This window comes from Myotis myotis, unplaced genomic scaffold, assembly GCF_014108235.1.
Source record: "Myotis myotis isolate mMyoMyo1 unplaced genomic scaffold, mMyoMyo1.p scaffold_m19_p_3, whole genome shotgun sequence".
Classification (NCBI taxonomy): domain Eukaryota; kingdom Metazoa; phylum Chordata; class Mammalia; order Chiroptera; family Vespertilionidae; genus Myotis; species Myotis myotis.
The window spans coordinates 40,845,100-40,859,204 of record NW_023416335.1 but is presented as its reverse complement, the minus strand read 5'-3'; the positions used below and the strand labels follow the sequence as shown (position 1 = coordinate 40,859,204).

At 40.4% G+C, this 14,105-nt stretch overlaps 1 protein-coding gene across 1 annotated transcript in view; it reads right to left on the bottom strand.

Moving 5' to 3' along the window:
* UGGT2 (UDP-glucose glycoprotein glucosyltransferase 2) overlaps positions 1 to 14,105 on the bottom strand; it is a 200,588-nt gene that overhangs the window by 88,709 nt on the left and 97,774 nt on the right. Inside the window, exon 16 of the mRNA XM_036299573.1 lies at positions 7,172 to 7,303. Coding sequence (XP_036155466.1) covers positions 7,172 to 7,303 — 132 coding nt within the window. The remainder of the gene's footprint in view (positions 1 to 7,171; positions 7,304 to 14,105) is intronic.

Here is a 14,105-nt window from a genome sequence, read left to right as displayed (position 1 = left end):
CTGATTACATCCATTTTACAGGTGATGAAACAGATATAAAAACATAAAGTCACTTCCAATGTCACATAGCTACTACATTTTGGAAACAGAATTTGTATTTAGATCTAACTAAGAGTCTGAATTGAACTCTTAACCACTGGACTATATTATATCTGTATTTATTGAGCACTTACTACATGTTAGACTATGAATGCATAGAAATGATATTCAAACTCCTTCCTAAGAAAACATACTTTAACAGAGGGAGAGATGGATACATTAAAAATAGGTGTGATTATAGTATACAGAGGTGCAAAGAGCATATAATCAATTCTATCTAGAAAGAGGATTCATGACAATATGATCAGATGTTCTTATTTAAAAAAGAACACAGTATCAACAATGGAAGAAGGTGGGGGAGCATGCACTGGGCATGATGGGATGGGGGCTACTGCAGTAGCATGGGAAAGAAAAAGCAAGGGCCAGAACAAAAATCAGTGGTAACGGGCCAGGTGAGAATGAGGCAGTTTCTAAAATATTTAGTGGGAAGAACTTGATCTACTGTTTCAGAGAGTATGAGGGGAAATAAGTAGTTTAGAATGGCAGAGGTGTCCTGGGAGAATGATAATTCCACCCTCTAGATAAGGCAAAAAAGAAAAAGGTTTGGGGTAACAAAGAAGATCATGGGCTTGGTTATAGGTTATTGTGATTTAAGATGCTTATGGGCACTAGGCAGTTGCCTACCTGGGTATGGACCTCAAGAAAGATGTCCCTGCTAGAAATACAGGCTCTCTTCTGATTTACTCTATCATTTCCAATTAAGCAAGCTGTTCATTACAAAAGTTTTAACTACCAAAAATAAGCCAATGACACTAAATTTTATACTTTTAACCCACACCTCTTTCCTGAGCTACAGACACATGTATCTAATCATTTATTTCATATTTACTCTGGAAATCTCACAGAAACCTTAATTTCAATATGTGAAAAACAGTATTTCTGACCTTATTTCCCATTTGGTTTTCCCTCCACCTTGGCAATGGCATCACAACCCTCCTATAGTTAGTTGCTCAACTGAACCCTGGGAGTAGACCTTGACAATTTCTCCTCTCTACCTACTCAATCCAGCAGCAGGTCTGGGGTTGTACTTCCTAACTCAACTGTGTTCATTTTTCTCTGCCTCTACTTCCAAAAGTCTCAAGTTCATCTCTCATTTTGAACTCCTACCTACATGTTTCCTAATCTTTCTCACCACATATAATTTTACTCCCCAATGATCCATTCTCAACAATGGAGAATGTTTTGTCGTTGTTGTTGTTTTAAAAAAGCATTATCACTGTCGCTTAATATCTTTTCAGGTTTTTCAGTTTCCAAGGTCTTGTACTGTTGAGTCCAAATTAAATATTGTTCCCAAGGCCCTGTGCAATCAGGACCCCAGCCTACTTCTCCAGCCTTGTCTTAGGAACTTTCCTCCACAGTGCCTACAAAACACAAATTGGTGTTGTACAGCAGCAACACCAATTTCTCTTAGTTTCTTCACAACTCAGGACCTCCTAACATTTCCTCCTGAATGTTCATCTACTATCACTTCCTGTTTTCTTTCATCCAACTCTTCGTCCTACTTCAGGACTCATCTTAAATGCCACTGCTTCAGAGAAGGATTCCAATTCCCATTCCAGAGACCTCCTCTTTCATTCTGCTGTGTACCTCTGGGCCTCTTACAATGAAGACTCATGCCCATCAATTCAGGGAATTTCTTTATGCTATTTCTCTGATGCTTTCCATTCCTTTGTTTTGTTCGTTCTTTATGACTCTTCTAAATTGAGTCTCTAATTGCTTACCTTTCATTCTTGTTTTTCACTTTTTTGTCTTTGTACTATTGCATTTTTATTTTATTTTAAATTTTCAAGCGATCTTTGTTGTACTGTTCTTTAACCTCTGTGCCTAGAACATTATAAGTACTCAATAAATATTTGTCAAAAATACAGATAAAGTTTGGATTGGATATAGAGAGAAAATTACACGAATATGAGTTTATGGAATAAAGGCCTAAACTCATTATTTGCTTTGTGATGTAGGAGTCAGAATGATTTCCTAGGCATGTAAAGTGGAAAAGGGTTTGATGGGACTGATAACTATTTAGAATAATTTTGGGATAGTATTCACAAAACCAGAGGTTCCTATGAAGGGGAGCAGCAAAGGCACAAGTTCAGTTTAGAGAAAGAGGCAGGAATGACTACCGAAGGGCATTCTTGGGGCTGATGTGTGCAAGGGAAGGTGTTGGTTTGTTAATTGCTATGTTTGCAAGAATTCTGAATAGGTTATTTGATCAATCTATGAGAGTGAGTAAAAATGTGGAGTAATTCTTAAAGAAAAAAAAAAGTTAAGAAATGAAGAGACAATCATAGTATTTGACTTACTAACAAGGAACACTTAAAAAGTCTCACACACTCTAATTATTCACTTAACCAAAATGTGTTAACAACAGATCTCTTCACCAGCTGGTATGCACTGCACAGGCCTATGAATTCTTAATGGACTGAAGTGCTTCGGTACTAGTGGCACAGTGGTTTCCCCCATGAGAACCATCTGACCTCTTTCCCAGACCCTCCCTGTCAACATGTATCAGCCACTACAGGGTAACTGGCTCAGCACAGGGCCTCCTACGTCAGCCCTGGTTGATTCTTTCTGATTGGTTTCATTTGATCTAGAAGCTACAACAGTTTTTAGATATTTTAAGTAATACCAATGGACGAAGGGGAGACTAAGTAAAGGCAGGGAGGTAGAAAAGATCTCAATCCTCAATTATGATAACAAAAACTCAGCAAATATCTAAAACTCAAGATATGCTATACAACTTGAGGAATACAAAAGAATAAGACAAGATTCCTTTTCTTGAAGTACCTACAGTCTAGCTGGAAGTTAAATGTATATCCACATAGGACATGCTAATATTGGTTTGTGAATACCAATATGTAAGGATAACATCGTGTTACTTAGATATTTTTATGGCAACTCATAAGTAGTATATTTTGGCTATGTAATATTATCTCAGCTTAAATGTATTAATATCACAGCATATACTGTCTAGAATAAGCAAATAAATAAATACATTTCCTTCTATATGCAAGTTAGGTTATAAACAATATTTTAAACTTTAATTGATATATTAAATAAAATTAAGTGAGAACCTTAAATATTTCCTATCTAGATATTCATAGGAATGCATTTTATTTCAATACACTTAATATCCTCAGGAACACAAGTGTTAACAAAAGACTTTAGATGCTATAATTAATTTGAACCAGAAGATGATCCTTAAGAAACAAAGCATATACAACAATTTAGTGGAAAATCAAGTAAGTGGTTCCCAATTAACAAAAAAAGAGCAAATTAACCAGAAAAAAATTTTTTACTCTTGAATGAGAAATGATCCTTCGTATCAACATTATGCATCTATCAGTCATGCTTAGGAGATATGATATTTGCAGAAGTTTTAGTCCCTGTGGAGTATAAGTATGAATAGAAATTGTGCTCTACCACTTAGTAACAAGAAGTAAAGAAACTACATATATTTAAAAAAAAGAAGAAGAAGAAAAAAAAATGAAAACATAATGTGTAAGTATGGAAAACTTCCAGGATGCCTATAATTAACCCATTAAACAGGCTGATATTAAAACCCAAATGGTGCAACCTTCTGCTTTCACCCTGTGCAAACAGATCCCTAGTATATAAAATTTCACCGTGTTTCCTATTCCATAAGCTTAATAATTACAGAAAATTTCAGTTCCTTCCCCTCCATGACTCAGAATAATTAAAGAATACTCCTAAAAAAGAATTATTTCTCAATTTTCCATAATGCCATAAATAACTTTACTAAAAGAGCTGCCTCTATATAACTTGGCTCTAAAAGAAAGCTCATGTTAGTTGTCTTTTAGGTGTGTTTTTTTAATTATATGAAAATAGAGTAATGGGGAAAAATCAATAAAACACGTTCTCATTTCAAAAATAACTATTTGGACCCAGCTGGCATGGCTCAGTGGCTGAGTGTTGACCTATGAACCAGGAGGTCATGGTCCAATTCCCGGTCTGGGCATATGCCCAGGTTGTGGGCTCTATCCCCAGTATGGGGTGTGTAGGAAGCAGCTGATCAATTATTCTCTCTTACCATTGATGCTTCTATCTCCCTCTCCCTCTCCCTTCCTCTCTGAAATCAATAAAAATATTTTAAAATATAACTCTTTGGAAAACTATTCTTATACTAGTATAACTAAAGAAAAGAAAAATCCATAATTCCTACTGCACTGTCTTTTCAATCACATTGAGACCACCAGTCCTTTGGCTTCTTGGCTTTATGTCCTATTCTATGCAGCCTGCACTCAACAGATTGTACTTGTGGGCTATTCTGGGCTAATGTCATATCCAATTTATGAAACTTCAAACTTAGAGTAGTTTATCCAATTACCTTCCTTTGCTCAGCTATTTTGGACTTTCTTTAAAACAGAGACTGATGCCCCTGAAACTTATGGTAAGCTTAAGCATCATAGCAATTCTTTTACATGGTTTTACTCTAGACCAGCGGTTCTCAACCTGTGGGTCACGACCCCTTTGGTGGTCGAACGACCCTTTTTCAGGGGTCACCTAAGACCATCCTGCATATCAGATATTTACATTACAATTCATAACAGTAGCAACATTACAGTTATGAAGTAGCAACGAAAATAATTAAATAGTTTTATGGTTGGGTCACAACATGAGGAACTGTATTTAAAGGGCCAGAAGGTTGAGAACCACTGCATCTCTAGACCCTTTCATAGTCTCCAGAGCAGCAATTTCTAAAACATCATAGCTCTCTTAAAGTTCCATTTCTATCACACACACCCTCACTTTCAGAAGGCCTTCCCTCCTCATTAATTCGTTCAACAGATATTTACTGATTACACACTATGTTCTGCTCACTAGACATTGGGCCTACAACATCCAATAAGACACATGATACCTGGTCTCATGGACCTCAGTCTAGTGAGAAGTCAGGTACTGAACTATCTATATATATAAAAGCCTAAGAGACTGTTATGGCCAAACGACCGGAACAACTGGTGGCTATGACACGCACTGACCACCAGGGGACAAACACTCAACACAGGAACTGTGCCCTGATGGTCAGTGTGCTTCCACAGGCAACCTCCTGTGGCCAGCCAGCCTCCCCCAGTCCTTCCCCATGGCTGGCCGGTCAACCTCCTGTGGTCCCTCCACTGGCCAGTCCCTCTTCCCCCACCAGACGGCCAATCTCCCATGGCCCCTCCTCCCGACTGGCCAACCTCCTGTGGTCCCACCTCCTGTCCCTCCCCCAGGCCAGCAGGTCCCAATCAGTCCAGCCCCAATTGGCCCAGCCACGATCGGCCCTGATTGCTGGCCAGGCCTACCTAGGGACCTCACCCATGCACAAATTTGTGCACTGGGCCTCTAGTTAATTATAGTTAGCACTAGAGGCACGGTGCATGGATTCATGCACACTGAAAGGAAATTAGAAGAAATATTTTAGAGGCTGGGAGGGACTGCGGGAGGGCTCTAGGGTATGTCCGGACCGTCTTGCCCATCCCAATCAGGGCCATCAGGCCAGGGAGGGACCAGGGGAGGGCTCCAGGGCATGTCCAGCCCATGTTGCCCAGTCCCAATTGGGGCTGATTGGGCCAGCCAGCCAAGGAAAGACAGAGGGAGGTTGGCCAGCCAGGAAAGGACTGCGGAGAGGGCCCCAGGGCATGTCCATCCTGTCTCACCCATTCCTAATCTGCTGGACTCCAGCAGTAAGCTAGCCTAATGTTTGGAGCATCAGCCCTCTGGTGGTCAGTGCACGTCATAGCGACTGGTTGAATGAATGGTTGAACACTTAGCATATTAGACTTTTATTATATAAGCCTAGAGGCCCGGTGCGCAAAATTTGTGCACGGGGGAAGGTCCCCTCAGCCCAGCCTGCACCCTCTCCAATCCAGGACCCCTTGAGGGATGTCCGACTGCTGGTTTAGGCCCGACCCCAGGGATCTAACAATCCTGGACCACTGGCTCCTAATGGCTCACCTGCCTGCCTGCCTGGTCACCCCAAATTGCCCCCCTGCCGGCCTGGTCGCCCCTAACTGCTTCCCTGCTGGCCCAGTCACCCCATGCAGCCTGCTGTTCAGTTGTTTGGTCGTCCCTCACTAATCCCCTGCCGTCCTGATTGCCCCACGCAACCTGCTTGTTCAGCCATTTGGTCGTCCCTTACTAACCCCCTTGCTGGCCTGGTTGTAGGCAGCTATCTTGTGAGGGCATGAGGGTTAATTTGCATATTACCTCTTTATTATATAGGATTACACAGGAGTGTAAGGTACTATTTTAGCATGTAATGGAGCAACATAATCTGATTTCAAGGGTTTAAAAACACCTCCCCAAAGTTTTTCCCATAAGTGTTACTTTTCCCCTCATGTAATATTAAAACCAAGAGCTAATATGAGCTGGAGAAGAGGGAGAGAGTATCTGCAAACATGGAGAAAACATGGTGCAATCCCTCTGATGAGAAGGAGGTGACCCATTCTTGATATAATGAACTTCAATAATACCAGCATGGTTGAAACAGAAAAAGCAAGAAAGAGAGTAGGAAATAAGACTGAAGAATTATAAGAAGTGGCCAAATTTGGCAGGATTTCTACAATGACTTCTAGTGATTCTGTACTTTACCATTACTATTGAAGAATTTTACATATAAGAGTGTCAAGATTAGATCTTTTTTTTAAAAAAAAAAAAACACTTATAAAATACAAAAACCCTTGGAGAAATCTTGAGAACCATATGAGCATTACAAACACAACCCCAATGATGCTGCTTTTCCTAAGTCTGATTCTTATCCTAACATTTATCTAAAAATCCAGCTTTATTTTTTCCTAAGAAAGCACAAATTATATCCTTTAAAATTCTACGCTTAAGTTTTCTCCCCTATAAATCCTGAGAATTATCTTTTTTGGGTACTTTTCAAAAAGTCAATTTTGGAAATGTAAATACTGTACACAACATTGTGTCATTCAAAGGTCAAAAATTTACCTTCTTTTTGAGGGACTAAAATCCAAATTGTGAGTTATTTATATTAAGATAATTTATTCATAAGATTATAATAAGAGGGTCTTGGATCATATTTTTGAAGACTTGAAAACCAAATTACCTTTCTTTTTTTATCATATCTAGAATCAATTCCCAAAATATCCAAAATATTAGCATGAGGAAATTTATCTTGGAGAACACTCTTCACATTATCCACCGTGAGTATATTTTGATTCTTTACTTTTTGGTACATCTGTGGAAATAAAGATATTATAATTAATTTTCATCTTACAGCAATTATTTTATTTCCCTTAGCATGTAGATACATTTCTATATTAAATATATTTAACATTTTGTAAATTCTAAATATACTATATACATATGAATACACACCTATGCATATAGGTAAGTTAATCATTCTAAGCATACAATATATCATCTTGTAATATAAACAGTTTTGTGAAATTCTATAGCTTTCACAAATATCATAACAAGTTTATTATATTCTATTTTGACCACTGATTATTAATAAAATGGTTACCTTATTTAAAAAGATTAAGTATAAAATATTTTAAATGACTAGTTTCAGAAATGCTTTCTTTTCATTTCTAATTGCTCTGCAGTAAATACTATGATTATATTTTCTCTGCACTTTCATTCTCCCCACAGTCTCAAACATCTAAATGCACTTGTGTAATGTAAGCTGTTACTCCTTTATTATTATTTTTTTGTTTCATTTCTCTCTTCATTATAGATCTTCTACTATGACCAGACACTGTTCTAGGAATGGGGCAAAGGATGGGCATCAAGAGAGACGTCATCCCTGAGCAGACGACTTAGCCAAGACATACTAGTAAATATGAACAGTGAGCTAACAAGACATTCTGGGGAATACACAATACAATATACAGATGATGTATTACAGAATTGCACTTGGAACCTACATAATTTTATTAACCAATGTTACCCCAATAAATTCAATAATTTTGTTTTTCAAAAAGACATTCTGGGGAAAGAAACTTCTAAGCAGAAAGAACTAGTAAGTACAAATACCATTAGGTAGCATTTTGATAGCTCAATTAAGAACATTCTTTTTAGTCCCAATTCAAATACTGCCAGAGACAATCTCACATTATGGCTGACAGAATCCCCATGTTATTCCTCATAATGAAGAATTAGCATTCTTACTTGTTTTCCTTTTGTCACTATAAACTTTGTAGCCTATTTCTTTAGGAAGCACAGGTCTGTAATTAGATCACAGTTTAGTTGTCTGAGCATCTCAATTTATGGGTATTTTCTCCTCATATCAAAGCAGAACATACTATGATTCTAATAACTAACCCCCCCAAAAAGGTGAAAAGTTCAGGCTTCAGAGTAAACATAAATAGGAATTAAAAAATAAGATTTTTGAATGAAGCAAAAATTACATATGAAAAGTCTTTGAGACTAATCATTTTTACTAATCAGTTATTTATAAATATTAGATATTCCTAAGTATCTAAGGTAGCCAGAATGCCTTGCATAAGCTACTTAGATACATAACAAGTCAATCTTCTTACGTATTTTTAAAAAATTCAAAACTGTCATGTAACTTGATAAGCAAAATAAAAGTATATATACTATGAGGCATAAATAATAAAATGGACAACCCCCATAACCCAGGAAATGGAACATCATCAGTGCTGGTAAAGTACATCTTCCCTCCCAATCCCATCTTGCTCTGCTCCCCAGATGCAAGCATCTTCTAATTTGTATTCACCATTCCCTTACCTTTTAAGTGCTAGATTTTTACCTGAATGTATCCCCATGCACTATAGTTTTGTTTGCTTTTGAACTTGAAAGTGTATGGCAATATGTTAGCCTTCTATAATGTCATTATGCTTCTAACAAATGTGCTGTTGCATATTATATTCCATGATCTGAAGAAACCAAATTTTACCCAACTGTTTTACTACTGATATATATCTGTACACACACACACACACACACACACAAAGACATAGATACATATACAAAAATGTATATGTACATATATTTTTCCTGTTTGTTACTATTGCGGATGATTCTGCTAAGAATACTTTCCTATGGCATAGATAAAAGAATTTACCGTGTGTGTGTGTGTGTGTGTGTGTGTGTGTGTGTGTCCAAAGAGCATGCAAATATAACTTCAGAATCCCAGCAACAACACAGCACTGGTAACTCTTAGCAGCCAGCTCTGGGCAGTGAACTTCCACTGGACAGAGAGGCCCTGTAGCCTCAAAGGCCAACCCCAGAACACTGCCACCCAGAGGCTGACCCACAAACTGACTCTTTGCTAAACACAAAATAAGGCAGTCTGGGAAACAAATGCGGCTTGCTTTAAAATAAGGACTGTGGTTTACAACACAGAGGAACAGTGCCGGGAGCTGGTCCATCCTTGCTGTTTCAAGGGACCTGGCATATATGGCATACTGTTCTTAAAATGTTTGCTCACCTTCTTGGCACTATGTGTTTTAACCAAGGTCTCCTCTCTGAGAAAGGTTGTTTCCCCAGGTAGGGATTTTCCCCTGAAGTTAGGGAGGGAATAAAACCTCTTAACTAAGTGCCAGGCGGGTAATTAATCACTTTAACTACGAACAATCATGCTTAAGCTACATAATCTTTACTCCCTGGAATGGAGATAAGAAACGCCCTAACCTTTGTGATAGAGATTGATAGGATTGAATCAACTGGTATAAATACAGATGTAACTAGACAGCAAGAGACAGAACTTAGAACACAGAACTTAGAATACAGAGCTTAGAACACAGAACCTACAGACAGAAGAACTTCGCTGGAGAGAACATGGCAAAAGATCCTGGACTGAACCTGACTACAGAAATTGGCAAGAGAACCTGACTGGAACCTGGTGACTGAACCTGGCTGGAGAACCTGGACAGGACCTGGCTGGAGAACCTAGCGAGGGAACATGGCTACAGAACCTGGCTGGAGAACCTGGAGAACCTAGCAAGAGAACATGGACACAGAACCTGGCTGGAGATCCGAAGAAGAACTTCACGGGAGATCCAGACCAGAACTTGGCTGGAGATCCTGGCTAGAGATCCTGGCTAGGCTGCTGATCAACTGAACGCTGTCTCAGCGTCATTCCTTCTTCACCGACTCCGTCCACACCTTTGGGGACCCCTGGACCTGCTGGGGTTGGACCCCAGCATCATTTGCCGGAAGCCGGTCCATCCTTGCTGCTTGACACAGTCGCTGCAGGAAAGAAACATCTGCACAGCATATGTTTCAAGGGACCTGGCGTATATAGCATACTGTTCTTAATATGTTTGCTCCCCTTAGCGCTGTGTGTTTTAACCAAGGTCACCTCTCCAAGAAAGGTTGTTTCCCCAGGTAGGAATTTTTCCCTGAAGTCAGGGAGGGGATGCCTCTCCTAGAAAGGTTGTTTCCCCAGGTAGGAATTTTTCCCTGAAGTCAGGGAGGGGATGAAACTCCTTAACTAAGTGCCAGGCGGGTAGTTAATCACTACAAACAATCATGTTTAAGCTACATAATCTTTACTCCCTGGAATGGAGATAAGAAACACCCTAACCTTTGTAATAGAAATTGACAGGATTAAAATCAACTGGTATAAATACGGATGTAACAAGACAATAAACAGCAGAACTTTGCTGGAGATCCAGACCAGAACTTGGCTGGAGATCCTGGCTGGAGATCCTGGCTAGGCTGCTGATCAACTGAACACTGTCTCCGTGTCCTTCCTTCTTCGCCGACTCCATCCACACCTTTGGGGACCCCTGGACCCGCTGGGGTTGGACCCCGGCATCTGGCGCCCGAACAGGGTTCCCTTAGGTAAGTCCCCCCGTACTTGGGACGGATAGGACTGCACCGTAGGGTGCTGCAGACCCCCCCCCCCCCCCATAGAGAATAAGTAGGGTAAGCGGGTAGTTAGTACAGAACTTAGATTGACAAGATGGGTCATACTGAGTCAAAAGAAAAAAGACTCTGTATTAATCTTTTAACGCATATGCTTACTAGCAGAATTGGAGTTGAGGTTTTTCCCAGTGAGACAGAAAGTTTTATAGAAGAAGTATGTCAATGGCTTCCAGAGGATGGAACTGTTAATTTAAAAACTTGGGTTGAAGTAGGAAAGCAATTAAAGAAACACCATGAATCTGACAAGGTCCTGCCATGTTTCTTTTCCCTCTGGGATTCAATCTGTGACACCTTGGCACCAGAGGCAAAAACGTTTGAACTTTCTCAAAATTTAAATAGTCCCTCGGCTCCACCCAGAGAGGACACATCATCATTTTCTTCAGCTCAATCTAAAAGCAATTTAGCTATGCCTACTGATCGGGAGGAGAATAAATATCATAAACATGACCATTGGTCCTTTCCAGTCAGTAGAGAGGAGAATGGCCCTCCCATTCAAAACAGGCTCCCCAAATTAGAAAGGAAGCCTAAACCAGGTCCTGTGGCTCCTATGAGCTCCATGTCTAAATTTCAAAGGGCGATAAGAGAAGCTGAAGCTAATGGAGATCTTGAATTCTCACTCTGCTTCCCAGTTACATATGAGAATGAGTCTGGTGGAAATAGAAACCCCACCTTGGAGCCTATACCTTACAAAGTACTTAAAGAATTAAAATTGGCCTGCTCTGAATATGGACCTCTAGCTCCTTACACACAAACCTTGGTAGAAACCCTAGCCAGTAAATGGATGACTCCTTATGATTGGTCACAGGTTTGTAAATCCTGTCTCTCAGGAGGTGATTACTTATTATGGAAAACTGAATATGAAGATCTTGCTAAGAAAGCTGTAGCCACTAGCGAAAAAACCAGAAAAGGAATAACCCTAGACATGATATTAGGAGAAGGTGATTTTAACACGGCTGAGGAGCAAATGAATATGCCCACAGAGGCACTTACCAAAGTAACCAGTTGTGCAGTAAGTGCCTGGAAATCCCTACCTTATACAGCAGGAAAAACAACCACCCTTACAGAGGTTAAACAGAAGGTCGAGGAACCATATCAGGATTTCCTTTCTCGCCTCATGCAGGCAGTCAAGAGAGTAATCAATAACAAAGAGGCAGCCGATATCCTAATCAAACAACTGGCTTTTGAAAATGCTAATAATACCTGTCAGGCTTTATTAAGGCCGATTCTCAGAACAGGAACTATAAATGATTTTATAAAACAGTGTGCTGATGTAAGTCCAGCATTTATACAGGGTGTAGCTATAGCTGCAGCTCTCAAAGGGGAGACATACCCTCAATATGTACAGGGTATAGGACAAGCCAGCAATAATACAGGTAATAAAAGAAATATGAACTGCTACTCTTGTGGCTTATCTGGGCACTTTAGCAGAGAATGCCCAAATAAAAATAATAATACTCAGGCCAGATGGCAAGCTCCTCGACAGCCTGGAAATACATTAGGGAATAATATTAATCCTCCAAAAACCGTTTGTCCCCGATGTCAGAAAGGATTCCATTGGGCAAAGGAATGTAGATCAAAATACCATAAAAGTGGTCGGCCTTTAAACTCTACAAATAGCCCCAAGGAGGTTATATCCCATCACCTCAATCGGGAAACTTGAGAAGGGGCCAGCCCCAGGCCCCTGCAATAATAGGGGCATCAACCTTCAACCCCTTTGCAAATTTCGATCAGTCAGTGACCTCTTCAGGGCAACCCCAGGCAGTGCAGGATTGGACCTCCACTCAACCACCCATGCAGTACTAACCCCAGACTCGCCAGTAGCAGCCATTCCTACAGGAGTGTCTGGGCCGCTGCCTGAGGGAACCGTAGGTTTAATATTAGGACGGAGCTCCACCTCGTTACAGGGGATCTTAGTCATCCCAGGAGTTGTTGATGCAGACTACACAGGAGAAATACAGATTTTACTTTCCCCACCCACCACAACTATACAGATTCAGCCCAACCAGAGAATTGCCCAATTAATCCTGTTACCAATACATAAAATAGGGACAGCTGTTACCCAGGAAGCTAGAGGGGCCGGAGGCTTTGGATCTAGTGATGCAGCATTTTGGATACAAGAAATCCATGCTACTAGACCTACAAAAATTTTACAAATTCAGGGAAAACCAATTGAAGGTCTATTGGATACAGGAGCAGATGTTTCCTGCATAGCAGGGAAGGATTGGCCCTCTTCATGGCCCACGCACACCACCTCCACTTCCCTAGTAGGACTAGGCAAGGCATCTAATGTAAAAAAGAGTTCTCAGATTCTAACTTGGACTGATGAAGATCAACATTCAGGAATATTCTGTCCCTATGTAATTACAACTATCCCCTTTACATTATGGGGAAGAGATATCTTATCTCAAATGGGAGTTCTATTATATAGCCCCAGCGGTGTTTGATTTACTCCTGTTACAAAATATTACAAGAAAATGAGTTTAAATATTCCTCTCCTCATCATGTTCTACAACATGCTCAATTTGTAATTAATATACTAAATGTAGATTCTGAGGGAAATTCCCCGATGTACAGGCATTGGAACCCTGATCTAACTAAACCTAAAGCCCTCGTCAAATGGAGAGACTTGCTTACAGGAGCCTGGAAGGGACCTGATGTACTTTTAACCCTGGGGAGAGGATATGCTTGTATATTTCCACAGGACGCAGACTCACCTGTGTGGATTCCAGACCGTCTAGTCCGACCTTATGTCTCACCGCCCGCCATCTCTGCCTCATCATAGCACACCTGACCAGTGCCCGTCTGCAGCAGATGTGCAGACCTGAGCTGGAACAATCTGTCCATTGGGAGGATCACATGTGCCTCCGTTTTGTCTTTCCACATGTCCCAGCTTTGCCCCACATCTCCTTTCCTTTTTCCTTTTTTTAAAATCTAACTACTTGTTTGCTGGTTCTTTGGCCTTTCTCCTTCTTTCCTGAACACAGCGTTTTCTAGAATCTCCCTACCCTACTGTTCCAGGAAGGGCACCTCCCTTTTATGCCGTGACTAGGGGTGTTTGGTATATGCCCCATACATGGAGTTGTCTTGTGCCAAGAGCCTGACATCCTGGGCTGAGAAAGCCCTGTTCCAGGACTCTCCTT